Source organism: Coregonus clupeaformis, unplaced genomic scaffold (assembly GCF_020615455.1).
Source record: "Coregonus clupeaformis isolate EN_2021a unplaced genomic scaffold, ASM2061545v1 scaf0119, whole genome shotgun sequence".
NCBI classification, from domain to species: Eukaryota; Metazoa; Chordata; class Actinopteri; order Salmoniformes; family Salmonidae; genus Coregonus; species Coregonus clupeaformis.
In genome coordinates this window covers 24,191-37,939 of record NW_025533574.1, presented here as the reverse complement: position 1 = coordinate 37,939, position 13,749 = coordinate 24,191, and the positions used below count along the sequence as shown (strand labels likewise).

Here is a 13,749-nt window from a genome sequence, read left to right as displayed (position 1 = left end):
CAACCTACTTTCTAATTATTGGTCAATGAACTGTCATTAAAAAAGTAGTGTCGCTTTTTCCTTAGTGGCTGAGTTCGTTCTCCGGCTGCACAGATTGCCACGTTGCCGCAAACAGACACCGGACTACGCCACCGGAGGATATTGTCCGGTCACTCCAGGCTGTTTATCACACCGGTGTTTTAGGATTCTGCCGGGTGGAGCGCGCACTCTCTATTGGAATACAATTGTCAGGGGAAAATGCTGACTGATATGATAGTGGAGGAAGAGTTTGAGCTCAAGGATGAGGAGCCATGGTATGGCAAACAGGACCTTGAGCACGGTAAGAGATTTGTGTTGCGGGTGTTGAAGGGAGGGATAGCTTGGTTGCGCCCTAAACAGCCGTAACTGAGAGAGAACAACCACCAGCCTCTTATTGCAATACGATTCCACTATTCTACAGTCTGGATTGATGCATCAGATCATCTGAGATTACAGATTAGAAAATCATTACAATTTAATTTTAAAATGTCCTAGACAAAATCAGTGAATAGCCTCACAGTTATTGCTGATGACATGCGATTGCCAACATTGCAACCACAAGCCTCATGATACCCTTTCATAGACCCACATCCATTCCATTAAAAAAAAAAACATATTTTGTTAGAATTTAAACAAATAATCTGAGTGATTTGTATCGCACACAGATCTTATTGTAAAGGGTAACACTCTTGTGACACTCACACATAGTCAGTAGTAGTGGGGTCTACATTGAGAATTACTGAGAGCCTTCTTGTTGCCAAGATATCCTAAGGCTGTCACTTCCCATGTGTTGATTATTGTGTCCTGTGTGTGTATTGTGTGTGACTTGTGTGTGTGTGTGTGTGTAGGCTACAGTTTTTGTAGTTTGTTTGGACACTATTTGCATGTATTTGTGTACTGCATTATTATTGTGCACCTGTATGTTGTTGCAGGCATACTGTTAGCCCTTGATCATGACTCTCAGTTCCATTACATTAGCTGGCTGGCTGACTGCAACCTGGTCTCAGAGCTTTTTGTATAATTCTGTATGTAAAACCGATTTACGTTCAGTATGATTCATAACGTTTCGTATGTTATGTATTAATTTGTGGATGTCCATCACCCATTTCGTATGATATGTTACGAATTACAATTTGTAATATATGTTACGAATTTACAAAATGTACAATATGTTACAAATGTGCAAAACGTACAATATGTTACGAATTCGCAAAACGTATGATATATTACAAACTCTAGCTAGGTGGTTAGGATGCTAACATTAGCTATCTGGCTAACGTTAGCTAGGCTAGGGGTTAGGTTAAAGGGTTAAGGTTAGGGGAAGGGTTAGCTAAAAGGGTTAAGGGAAGGGTTAGCTAACATGCTAAGTAGTTGCAAAGTAGCTAAAAAAAGTAGTAAGTAGTTGAAAAGTTGCTAAAATGATAAAGTTGTCTGTGATGAGATTCGAACTTGCAACCTTTGGGTTGATAGATGTTTGCGTTATACAAAACAAAAGGTTAAATTGATACACCTTTATTTGGTTTTGGATTCCCGCACGGCCATATTTCCATGTTACAGCGCTTATTTAAGGAAAACAGATGGAAGACAGAGTGGACTACCTGTGCTAATTAGCTATCTCCGTCTCCGAACACCTGTGTGTAAACAGAAGTCAGATGCCACAAACATGTTGTCACTGAAAAATACTGTCGGCTGCAACTGTGTTAAAACCGCTTAAAACGGTGTTCAGTGAGTGTGTATTTTGCATTTTTAAAATAATTTTGATGTGATATGAAAGTAGAGGGATTTATTTATTTTTCTAGAACCATACCGCAATTGAGAATCAATTCACATTTAATGTAGTATTTGGTTGTTTTGGCTACCAGAGCCAATTCACTTTTAAACAAAACATGTAAGGTCCTTGGACTATAAGGAGTAATGTTAGGCTCCTTTAGTCCAATATTGGGCTAACATACTGTGTGTGTGTATACGCATTTGTGAAAGTGTTAACTGATCCATGTTTAGTGTATATACAATGAATATGTGTTTTGTTTGCGTGTATGTGTTTACAGATCTCCATTTGGCGGCTCAGCTGGGTAAGACCCTACTGGACCGGAACCATGAGTTGGAGCAGGGGCTGCAGCAGATGTACTCCACCAACCAGGAGCAGCTGCAGGAGGTTGAGGTAGCTAGCCTAAATATGATCATACTAAGCCGCTGAGAGCAAATACAAACACGCACACGACCACATTGTAGGTTACATTTTTTCCACTGATCAGTCGGAAACATATTGAACGGCAGCAAAATGTGTCATATGAATGAATCACTTTTTAAACCTTGCTCTGAAGGTCACTATGGCTGGAATATTGCTTGTTAATAAATTATCATTTTGCAGATACTGTACCACTGGAGTAGGCCAACATTCATTCAACAAATTGACTTAGTCTTAGCTAACCTGTCCTTAGCTAACCTGTCCTTCGGAAAGTATTCAGACCCCATTACTTTTTACACATTTTGTTAGGTTACAGCCTTATTCAAACATTGATTAATTAATTTTTTTTCCCCCTCATCAATCTACACACAATACCCCATATGACAAAGCAAAAACAGTTTTTTTTGACATTTTTGCTAATTTATATACAGTACCAGTCAAGTTTGGACACACCTACTCATTCAAGGGTTTTAATAAATTTTTACTATTTTCTACATTGTAGAATAATAGTGAAGACATCAAACTATGAAATAACACATTTGGAATCATGTAGTAACCCAAAAAGTTGCACACTCTTGGCATTCTCTCAACCAGCTTCACCTGGAATGCTTTTCCAACAGTCTTGAAGGAGTTCCCACATATGCTGAGTACTTGTTGGCTGCTTTTCCTTCACTCTAATGTCCGACTCATCCCAAACCATCTCAAATGGGTTGAGGTCGGGGGATTGTGGAGGCCAGGTCATCTGATGCAGCACTCCATCACTCTCCTTCTTGGTAAAATAGCCCTTACACAGCCTGGAGGTGTGTTGGGTCATTGTCCTGTTGAAAAACAAATGATTGTCCCACTAAGCCCAAACCAGATGGGATGGCGTATTGCTGCAGAATGCTGTGGTAGCCATGCTGGTTAAGTGTGCCTTGAATTCTAAATAAGTGTCACCAGGAAAGCACCCCCACACCATAATACCCCCTCCACCATGCTTTACGGTGGGAACTACACATGCGGCGATCAATGTTCTGTGTTGACTGGCCTTCATGTCTTAAAGTAATGATGGACTGTCGTTTCTCTTTGCTGATTTGAGTTGCTCAGTTTGGCCGGGCGGCCAGCTCTAGGAAGAGTCTTGGTGGTTCCAAACTTCTTCCATTTAAGAATGATGGAGGCCACTGTGTTCTTGGGGACCTTCAATGCTGCAGAATTTTTTTGGTACCCTTCCCCAGATCTGTGCCTCGACACAATCCGGTCTCTGAGCTCTACGGACAATTCCTTCGACCTCATGGCTTTGTTTTTGCTCTGACATGCACTGTCAACTGTGGGACCTTATATAGACAGGTGTGTGCCTTTCCAAATCATGTCCAATCAATTGAATTTCCCACAGGTGGACTCCAACCAAGTTGTAGAAACATCTCAAGGATGATCAACAGAAACAGGATGCACCTGAGCTCAATTTCGAGTCTCATAGCAAACGGTCTGAATACTTATGTAAATAAGGTATTTGTTTTTTTATTTTAATACATTTGCTAACATTTCTAAAAACCTGTTTTCGCTTTGTCATTATGGGGTATTGTGTGCAGATTGCTGAGGATTATTTATTTGTTTAATCCATTTTAGAATATGGGTTTAACGTAACAAAATGTGGAAAATGTCAAGGGGTCTGAATACTTTCCGAAGGCACTGTACCTGTCCTGTCTGTAAACAAAAACAGGACTTCAGGTGTTCAGAAGCAATAAGAAGCTTAGCTCAAATGTATGACGTCATTAGGAAACAACTCTACGCACAGACCAACAAGTCCATCAATGGGAGCCGAAAGTCCACGTTGAGAAATCTCTGCTCCAAATCTCTTTTCTTGTCAGGCTCTTCTGATTGTTAGTTTCCTCTCGTTAAATGGGATCAAGTGAAAGCCCGTCTGGAGTAGCTCATGACTTAATTGGTCCTTGGCGTGGTGCATTGCATGGACAGGTATTTGTCTTCCTATCTTTAAGGCACCTTTAGGACACCTTTCACCTCCTCTCTGTAAGGAGGGCAGTGGCCAACGGCTTTATGCTCCCTTCAGTAGCCAAAGGCTTAGTCAAGGTAGTGAACTTTCACATAGTTACTACTGATGTTATCCTGCCTCTCAACACAGGGTGTCTAAGGCTGTGTTTAGACAGGCAGCCCAATTCTGATATTTTGTTTCACTAATTGGTATTTTGACCAATCAGATCAGCTCTGAAAAAGATCTGATGTGAAAAGATCTGATGTGATTGGTCAAAAGACCAATTAGTGGAAACAATATCAGAATTGTGCTGCCTGTGTAAACGTAGCCTAAGAGAACTTGGTGTGCAAATACTCTTTCCTGCCTTGCACCGCATGATATATGATGGTGTGTTTAACAACCAATATTTTGGGGTTGCCTAATAGTACCCTCACTATATTCACGGGATGTATACTCACACACGTTCACAGTTAGGGTGGCGGTACAAACAACATGACATTTTCGTATCAGACCTTTCGGCCTTTCTTCCATCATCCTGACTAGTGACCACTTCTTCAGTATGAACTCCTTGCTTGTTCACAAGAGTCGACTGGAGCTATAGGTGCCGGCATGCCACACAGATCTGATTTGTACAGTAAATCACTTCATTTCCAAACAAATAAGCATGAACAACAGATATGTACAAAGATCAGCAAATATGTGCACTGCGCAGGTGCTAGCTCTGGGCGACCATGGTGGAACAAGCAGTATGTGTTCGGTGAGCAGTCTCAACAAGTTCAAACAAACAGGTGATACATTCAAAGGGTGTTCAGGCGCAACGTGTTCGTTCAGCACACAACCAACCACAGGGGATTTCAGCCCTCTAGTCTAAGACCTATGTCTCGACGTTTAACCCCAGGATATCCGACTATTACTGACCGTACCAACTGTCCCGTTCTATTTTAATTACTGGAGAGACCATCTAATTGACAGCAGGTCAACAAAGATAAGGACCTTAAATTATTTACAGTGCTGATTATGAGGTCAGTGCCTTCAGTGCTTATTGAGTTGTAATCCCATGTATCTGACCATCTCTATATGTGGTGTCTGTACCTGGTCTTAGGCTACTCTTGGGCTATTCCACGGTAACAGAATTATGCAAAGTTTGGTAACAGAATGATGGTCTGTGCTGTTTGTGCCGTCATTCTGTTACCAAACTTTGCATCTGCACTGCTCTTCAAGTAAATGTGTTTTTGTAAAATTTTCTGTGGAAATTGTTAAAGGTAGTCCTTGTGCATGAAGTTGTATGTTTATTTTTTTTACTTTGCAATCATTGGTTTTTGTTTTACATACATTTTAAAGTGGAAAGTCTAGAGTCTCGGCATCATTCTGTTATTGTGGAATTGCCCTCTTTCCTTGTAATGTAAACAGAGGAATATAACCTCTATTTTCAGGTAATGGTTAGCTAGATATGTCAAGTTCTAGGTACTATCGTCACCTATGCAACTACTGTGACAGTGTTACTCATCTGTCAGTATTGTGACCCTGCTATTTTTTTCACTTTGGACTAAGATCTTTGTACACTTTTGACTGCAAGATCAGTAAAGTATATTTCACACGTAATTGAACCAGTTCAAAGTTCCATTGACGTATTTTTCAACTGAAGCGTGTCTCTCTGAAGGAGCTCACTGAGTGATGTGGGTTAGGGCTTTATCCTAAGCCTTGTCTGACAGTCAGTTAATATCAAACCCTAATGATTTGAATGAGTCATGATGGTTAAGCCTAAATTCGAGGGCACATAGGGGGATCACTTAGGAGTCCTTTAACAAGTGGCAGTGAACCATCCTGATAATGCTAAGTGGTATATGCCCCAGCTCCATGCAAATGTATTTCAAATACTCTTGCATAGAGTATTCCTGTCACAAAGCCACAGTGATTTGCAAGTCCAAAAGGGTGTTCGGTGCTTCTGGTCCTCTTCAGAGGACGCACTGAGCTGTTTCGTAATGTATCATTGTTCTGAGAATTGAATTGAGAGAATAATGAGAGAACTCTCATACTGTAGCAGTCATAATGGAACCATAATTAAATGCTTGATCAATACTTACAATACAGTATAAACTCCGTATCACCTGACAAACACTGGACCCTTTTAGTGGACCCAAAAACAGTGTTCTATTCTATCCATCCTAATTCAATGGCCCTTACCTTTGACCTACTCTCCTCCCAGTACCTGACCAAGCAGGTGGATCTGCTGAGGCAGATGAATGACCAGCATGCTAAGGTATACGAGCAGCTAGATGTGGCGGCCAGAGACCTGGAGCAGGGCAACCACAGGCTGATTCTGGACAACCGCGTCGCCCAGCAGAGGATCAACTGGTGAGACTCATGACTTTATCTGATTCCTTTCTGAAAAGAGAAAAAAAAAAATCCCAGCATAAATACTTAGTAAATTTGGGCGCTAAGTGGCAAGGTTTTGGCTAAATTAATTTTCTCCACAAAGCTCAGTAATTCGAACCACTTCTATGCTCGTCCTCTCCCAGCCTGACAGAGAAGATCGACAGTCTTGAGACCCACATGGAGGACCTGCAGACCCAGGTGGATGAGCTGAGTGCAGCCCAGTCTGACCGCAGCAGGAGAGAACTGGCCGAGCAGAGACGCAACCTCGGAGCACAGAGTGTGTCCTGCCTCAAGGAGCTGTATGACCTGCAGAAAGACAAGTGAGTGTGTGTGTGTGCATGTCTGTGTCCTGCAGCTGTGCAATTGAATCTGGTGCCAACAAACCGTTAATGTTATTTTCACTCTAAAACGCAGCCATTCCACCACATCACCAGATGTGTTCAGCTTTATTCAGCTCAAATCAATGTTGATCAATTTAATTCTCATCTCAACCATGCAAACCAAGACAAGGCTGAGAAGAGAGTAGATGGAGACAAGAGACCAACTTTGAGAAACCAAATGAGCTGGCCTTATTCTGCAGTGGGAACAGTCACTGTGACCTTGGTGTGTCACAACACTCATTTCCTGCACTCAGATTATAGTAACTAAACAATTAGGAAATTATGTGCATGCTAAGAGAGGACATTGCATGGTACACAAACACAATAACAAATGATAAACAGAGGAAGTTACCTCAAAGGTTATTTAAAGTACAGTAAAAAGAATGTGCCTTGAGGAATGTTTTACTTACATTTACATTTTCGTCATTTAGCAGACGCTCTTATCCAGAGCGACTTACAAATTGGTGCATTCACCTTATGATAGCCAGTGGGACAGCCACTTTACAATATTTTTTATATATATATCTTTTTTTTGGGGGGGGTAGAAGGATTACTTTATCCTATCCCAGGTATTCCTTAAAGATGTGGGGTTTCAGCTAGCCTGAATGTTTGGACATAATTCCAGGAACTGTGTGTCTGGGCAAGTTACAGGTCTTTCTGCAAGTTTATAGAAACTGCATTACCAATCATCAATGGTGTCCAACTAGCAGTCACAGAGCCTCTTTTCATCTCTACCCCTTACAGTGATCTGCGTACTGTGTATTCCCTTTCAGTGCATATTAAGTAAAGGAGGCAGAGAAAGACACTTTTGACTGTTGAGATGGGCCCATAGTCTAATGACCTGTTTATTCGGACTCCTACGACCCCTGATCCTCCTCTGGTGTATTACCAACATTATCAGCCGTGTGCTGACTGGATGTCCCCAGGTCACACAGACCCAGACCACCTAATCTGGGCCAAGGCTTTTCAGATACAATCCCCTGCAGATAAATCTTTCCGTGGGGGTTAAGTCTAGCCTGTGTACACACACACACAAACACACATTATTAGTAGCCTGTCTTAGCAAGCAATACAAAACAACTGATAAAGCACATACAGTTGAAGTCGGACATTTACATACACTTAGATTGGAGTCATTAAAACTTGTTTTTCAACCACTCCACACATTTCTTGTTAACAAACTATAGTTTTGGCAAGTCGGTTAGGACATCTACTTTGTGCATGACACAAGTAATTTTTCCATCAGTTTTTTACAGACAGTTTATTTCACTTATAATTCACTGTATCACAATTCCAGTGGGTCAGAAGTTTACATACACTAAGTTGACTGTGCCTTTAAACAGCTTGGAAAATTCCAGAAAATTATGTCATGGCTTTAGAAGCTTCTGATAGGCTAATTGACATCATTTGAGTCAATTGGAGGTGTACCTGTGGATGTATTTCAAGGCCTACCTTCAAACTCAGTGCCTCTTCGCTTGACATCATGGGAAAATCAAAAGAAATCAGCCAAGACCTAAGAAAAAAAATTGTAGACCTCCATAAGTTTGGTTCATCCTTGGGAGCAGTTTCAAAACGCCTGAAGGTACCACGTTCATCTGTACAAACCATAGTACACAAGTATAAACACCCTGGGACCACACAGCCGTCATACAGCTCAGGAAGGAGACTCATTCTGTCTCCTAAAGATGAATGACTTTGGTGCGAAAAGTGCAAATCAATCCCAGAACAACAGCAAAGGACCTTGTGTAGATGCTGGAGGAAACCGGTACAAAAGTATCTATATCCACAGTAAAATGAGTCCTATATCGACATAACCTGAAAGGCCGCTCAGCAAGGAAGAAGCCACTGCTCCAAAACCACCATAAAAAAGCCAGACTACGGTTTGCAACTGCACATGGGGACAAAGATCATACTTTTTGGAGAAATGTCCTCTGGTCTGATTAAACAAAAATAGAACTGTTTGGCCATAATGACCATCGTTATGTTTGGAGGAGAAAGGGGGTTGCTTGCAAGCTGAAGAACACCATCCCAACCGTGAAGCACGAGGGTGGCAGCATCATGCTGTGGGGGTGCTTTGCTGCAGGAGGGACTGGTGCACTTCACAAAACAGATGGCATCATGAGGAAGGACAATTATGTGGATATATTGAAGCAACATCTCAAGACATCAGTCAGGAAGTTAAAGCTTGGTCGCAAATGGGTCTTCCAAATGGACAATGACCCCAAGCATACTTCCAAAGTTGTGGCAAAATGGCTTAAGGACAACAAAGTCAAGGTATTGGAGTGGCCATCACAAAGCCCTGACCTCAATCCTAAAGAGAATTTGTGGGCAGAACTGAAAAAGCATGTGCGAGCAAGGAGGCCTACAAACCTGACTCGTTACACCAGCTCTGTCAGGAGGAATGGGCCAAAATTCACCCAACTTATAGTGGGAAGCTTGTGGAAGGCTACCAGAAATGTTTGACCCAAGTTAAACAATTTAAAGGCAATGCTACCAAATACTAATTGAGTGTATGTAAACGTCTGACCCACTGGGAATGTGATGAAAGAAATAAAAGCTGAAATAAATCATTCTCTCTATTATTATTCTGACATTTCACATTCTTAAAATAAAGTGGTGATCCTAACTGACTTAAGACAGGGAATTTTTACCAGGATTAAATGTCAGGAATTGTGAAAAACTGAGTTTAAATGTATTTGGCTAAGGTGTTGTGTAAACTTTCGACTTCAACTGTACACTACCAATCAAAGGTTTGGACACACCTACTCATTCAAGGGATTTTCATTTTTTTTTTCAATTTTTTACATTGTAGAATAATAGTGCAGACATCAATACTATGAAATAACACATGGAATCATGTAGTAAACAAACAAGTGTTAAACAAATCAAAATATATTTGAGATTCTTCAAATAGCCACCCTTTGCCTTGATGACAGCTTTGCACACTCTTGGCATTCTCTCAACCAGCTTCACCGGTAATGCTTTTCCAACTGTCTTGAAAGAGTTCCCACATATGCTGAGCACTTGTTGGCTGCTTTTCCTTCACTCTGCGGTCCGACTCATCCCAAACCATCTCAATTGGGTTGTTTGGGGGATTGTGGAGGCCAGGTCGTCTGATGCAGCACTCCCTCACTCTCCTTCTTGGTCAAATAGCCCTTACACAGCCTGGAGGTGTGTTGGGTCATTGTCCTGTTGAAAAACAAATGATAGTCCCACTAAGCCCAAACCAGATGGAATGGCGTATCGCTGTAGAATGCTGTGGTAGCCATGCTGGTTATGCGTGCCTTGAATAATAAATAAATCACAGACAATGTTACCAGCAAAGCACCCCCACACCATAACACCTCCTCCTCTATCCTTTACGGTGAGAACTACACATGCGGAGATCATCCGTTCACCCACACCGCGTCTCACAAGACACGGCGGTTGGAACCAAAAATCTCCAATTTGGACTCCAGACCAAAGGACAAATTTCCACCGGTCTAATGTCCATTGCTCGTGTTTCTTGGCCCAAGCAGGTCTCTTCTTCTTATTGGTGTCATTTTAGTAGTGGTTTCTTTGCAGCAATTTGACCATGAAGGCCTGATTCACACAGTCCCCTCTGAATAGTTGGTGTTGAGATGTGTCTGTTACTTGAACTCTGTGAAGCATTTATTTGGGCTGCAATTTCTGAGGCTGGTAACTCTAATGAACTTATCCTCTGCAGCAGAGGTAACTTTGGGTGTTCCATTACTGTGGCGGTCCTCATGAGAGCCAGTTTCATCATAGCGCTTGATGGTTTTTGCGACTGCACTTGAAGAAACCTTAAAAGTTCTTGAAATTGTCCGTATTGACTGACCTTCATGTCTTAAAGTGATGATGGACTGTCGTTTCTCTTTGCTTATTTGAGCTGTTCTTGCCATAATATGTACTTGGTCTTTCACCAGATAGGGTTATCTTCTGTATACCCCCCCATCTTGTCACAACACAACTGATTGGCTCAAACGCATTAAGAAGGAAAGAAATTCCACAAATTAATGTTTTAAGAAGGCACACCTGTTAATTGAAATGCATTCCAGGTGACTACCTCATGAAGCTGGTTGAGAGAATGCCAAGAGTGTGCAAAGCTGTCATCAAGGCAAAGGGTGGCTATTTGAAGAATCTCAAATATAAAATATATTTTGATTTGTGTAACACTTTTTTGGTTACTACATGATTCCATATGTGTTATTTCATAGTTTTGATGTCTTCACTATTATTCTACAATGTAGAAAATAGTATAAATAAAGAAAAACCCTGGAATGAGTAGGTGTGCCCAAAATGTTGACGGGTACTGTCCATGATAAAAAACAGACGTGTATATAACCACTTTCACCATCTTGTTGACCCTTACTCCTTTTCCCTGTCCCAGGTACATGGCCTATGAGAGCCTGCGTGTGGAGCGTTCCTGGCCAGCAAGGGAGCAGTCCTGTCAGGACCCAAACCCAGAGGAGGAGAACTCTGCGCTCCAGCGCTCCATCCAGACCCTGCAGGCTGTTCTGGCCTCTGAGCGGGGGAAGCGGGAGGCAGCGGAACAGGAGACTGAGCTGACGGCCAGGGAGAACGGGGTTCTGGAGCAGCGGCTGGCCCTGCTGGAGGGCTGCCGGGCCAGGCAAAGGGAGCTGGAGGCAGAGGTGGAGGAGCTCCGGCAGCTGTGGCAGGCCGACTACGCCAACAGGTACGATCATGACACTATTTCTATTCATACTTGGTACATGTTGTTTGTATGTGTATAATAAAGTCAATACACTACTCCACTAGTGTCAGGAGACCTGACCGGCTACTGCTGCCCGACACAGTCTTCTTCGCCCCAGAGGAGAAGCCCAGTCTGGTCCAAAGTGAGGAGGAGGAGAAGGAGGTGGGTGAGCAGGGAAGGCGCAGCCTGCAGAGGTGTAACAGCGAAAGTGTTCTGAGGGGGACACTAGCAGACGACATCCAGCGGGGGCACGAGCGTACATGTATCAGACGAGCGGAGGCGGTGAAGCAGAGAGGAATCTCCCTGCTCAATGAGGTGGATGCCCAGTATAGTGCACTGCAGGTAAAGGATTTCATTAAAGTTTTTGTTATTAACAGTTTATCATTATTGCATAATAAACACAAAGACAAACAGAGGGTGAAACTATTTCCATTTGTCCACGATGTGCCCTATGAATAAGAATGACAAACAAAAGGTCTAGGAGGTGAAGCCAATTAAATTGTTATGCAGTAATTTATGAGTTTGTTATACAGTGTGGAAAGTTGCAAATGAGTGACTGAACGTTTGCCTCCTGCAGGTCAAATACGAGGAGCTTCTGCGGCGCTGCCAGCTGGGGGCAGATGGGCTCAGTCACAAGGCTGTGCAGACACCCCACAGTTCCCACGGCACTGTCAGTTACCCCCGACGGCGCCTCTCAAGCTCGGCCATCTCCATCGGGCTCCCAGCTGTCCCCGAAGACAACGGGCCGCAGCCCGAGTACAAGGCCCTCTTCCAGGAGATCTTCACCTGCATCCAGAAGACCAAAGAGGACCTAAGTGAGAACAAGTGGCCGAGTCAGGGTCATTGACTCTGTGGACAGTGATGGCAGTATTGGTTCTTTCTGCACCTTTGAATGGGGTTTGCACTCCTTTTTTTGTTTTGTCATGATATTGAGTTTGACAAAAGACTGCTCAAGAGGATATTGCTATAGGAGAGGGCCTAACATAGCAGAAATCCCAAAGGGTGCTGTCTGTGTGTGTGTGTGTGTGCGCGCACTGTAACACCTGTACCTTTTACACAACATGTACCCTGTTGTCTCCTTCAATCCTGTCAACACTATCACCTTGAGACGCTCCAATGGTTTCATCAATAAGCACTTTTTTTTTTTTTTATCTACCGTACATCCCTTTGACTATTTTCCATCCTTATCTAAAAGTTTGTGTTTGGCGCAAACATTTCCAGTTCAGATGTTGATAAATGGGTTGTTATATGGATCGTTTGAGTCCTGATGCTATCACCTTAACATCCGACTGCTCTTATGCCACATTTAGCTTAATTAGATGGCACCCCCTCTTCGCTTGAAGTCAATGGGTGCAATAATATTAACAACCAGGGTTTTTCTATTATTTTGTTTTCTACTAAATTCAAGCAATGATAGCAATTAGAATGGTATGTGTATGTACCATAGATTTGGTCTTGCAGCTTAATGAGTAGGCCTATGCTGCAATAGGTAGATGGGCTCAGAAAGTGTTTGTTTGTATGCTGATACCACGTACAGAACCACCATTGTACAGATCTTGAACTTGCTTAGACTATCTAGCAGTCTGTGTTCAATCCGATCCGTTTAGTGTTAAGTCTGTCGCAATTATTTTATTTTATTTTATTTTTGGGGGGGTGGGGGGAGCCATACATTTTGCGCATACTGTACATATTGCCAGATTATAGATTTAACTACATTTGTGTACCTTATCATGCCAACGAAAAAGTACTGGACTAGATGGAGTACTTTATAGACTCAATAAGTAGTTTATAGATACACTATATATCAAAAGTATGTGGATACCCCTTCAAATTAGTGGATTTGGCTATTTCAGCCACACCCGTTGCTGACAGGTGTATAAAATCGAGCACACAGCTATGCGATCTCCATAGACAAACATTGGCAGTAGAATGGCCTTACTGAAGAGCTCAGTGAATTTCAACGTGGCACCGTCATAGGATGCCACCTTTCCAACAAGTCAGTTCGTCAAATTTCTGCCCTGCTAGAGCTGCCCCGGTCAACTGTAAGTGCTGTTATTCTGAAGTGGAAACGTCTAGGAGCAGCAACGGTTCATCCGCGAAGTGG

At 42.4% G+C, this 13,749-nt stretch overlaps 1 protein-coding gene across 1 annotated transcript; it reads left to right on the top strand.

Moving 5' to 3' along the window:
- Window positions 1–17: 17 nt before the first annotated feature.
- On the top strand, window positions 18–13,500 carry LOC121568837 (cerebellar degeneration-related protein 2-like). Its single transcript, XM_041879284.2, has 7 exons — window positions 18–319; window positions 2,067–2,179; window positions 6,382–6,530; window positions 6,695–6,871; window positions 11,322–11,627; window positions 11,711–11,987; window positions 12,223–13,500. The coding sequence occupies exons 1-7, from the start codon at window positions 238–240 to the stop codon at window positions 12,490–12,492; spliced, it is 1,374 nt and encodes a 457-aa protein (XP_041735218.1). The 5' UTR covers window positions 18–237; the 3' UTR covers window positions 12,493–13,500.
- The last annotated feature ends 249 nt before the right edge of the window (window positions 13,501–13,749 follow it).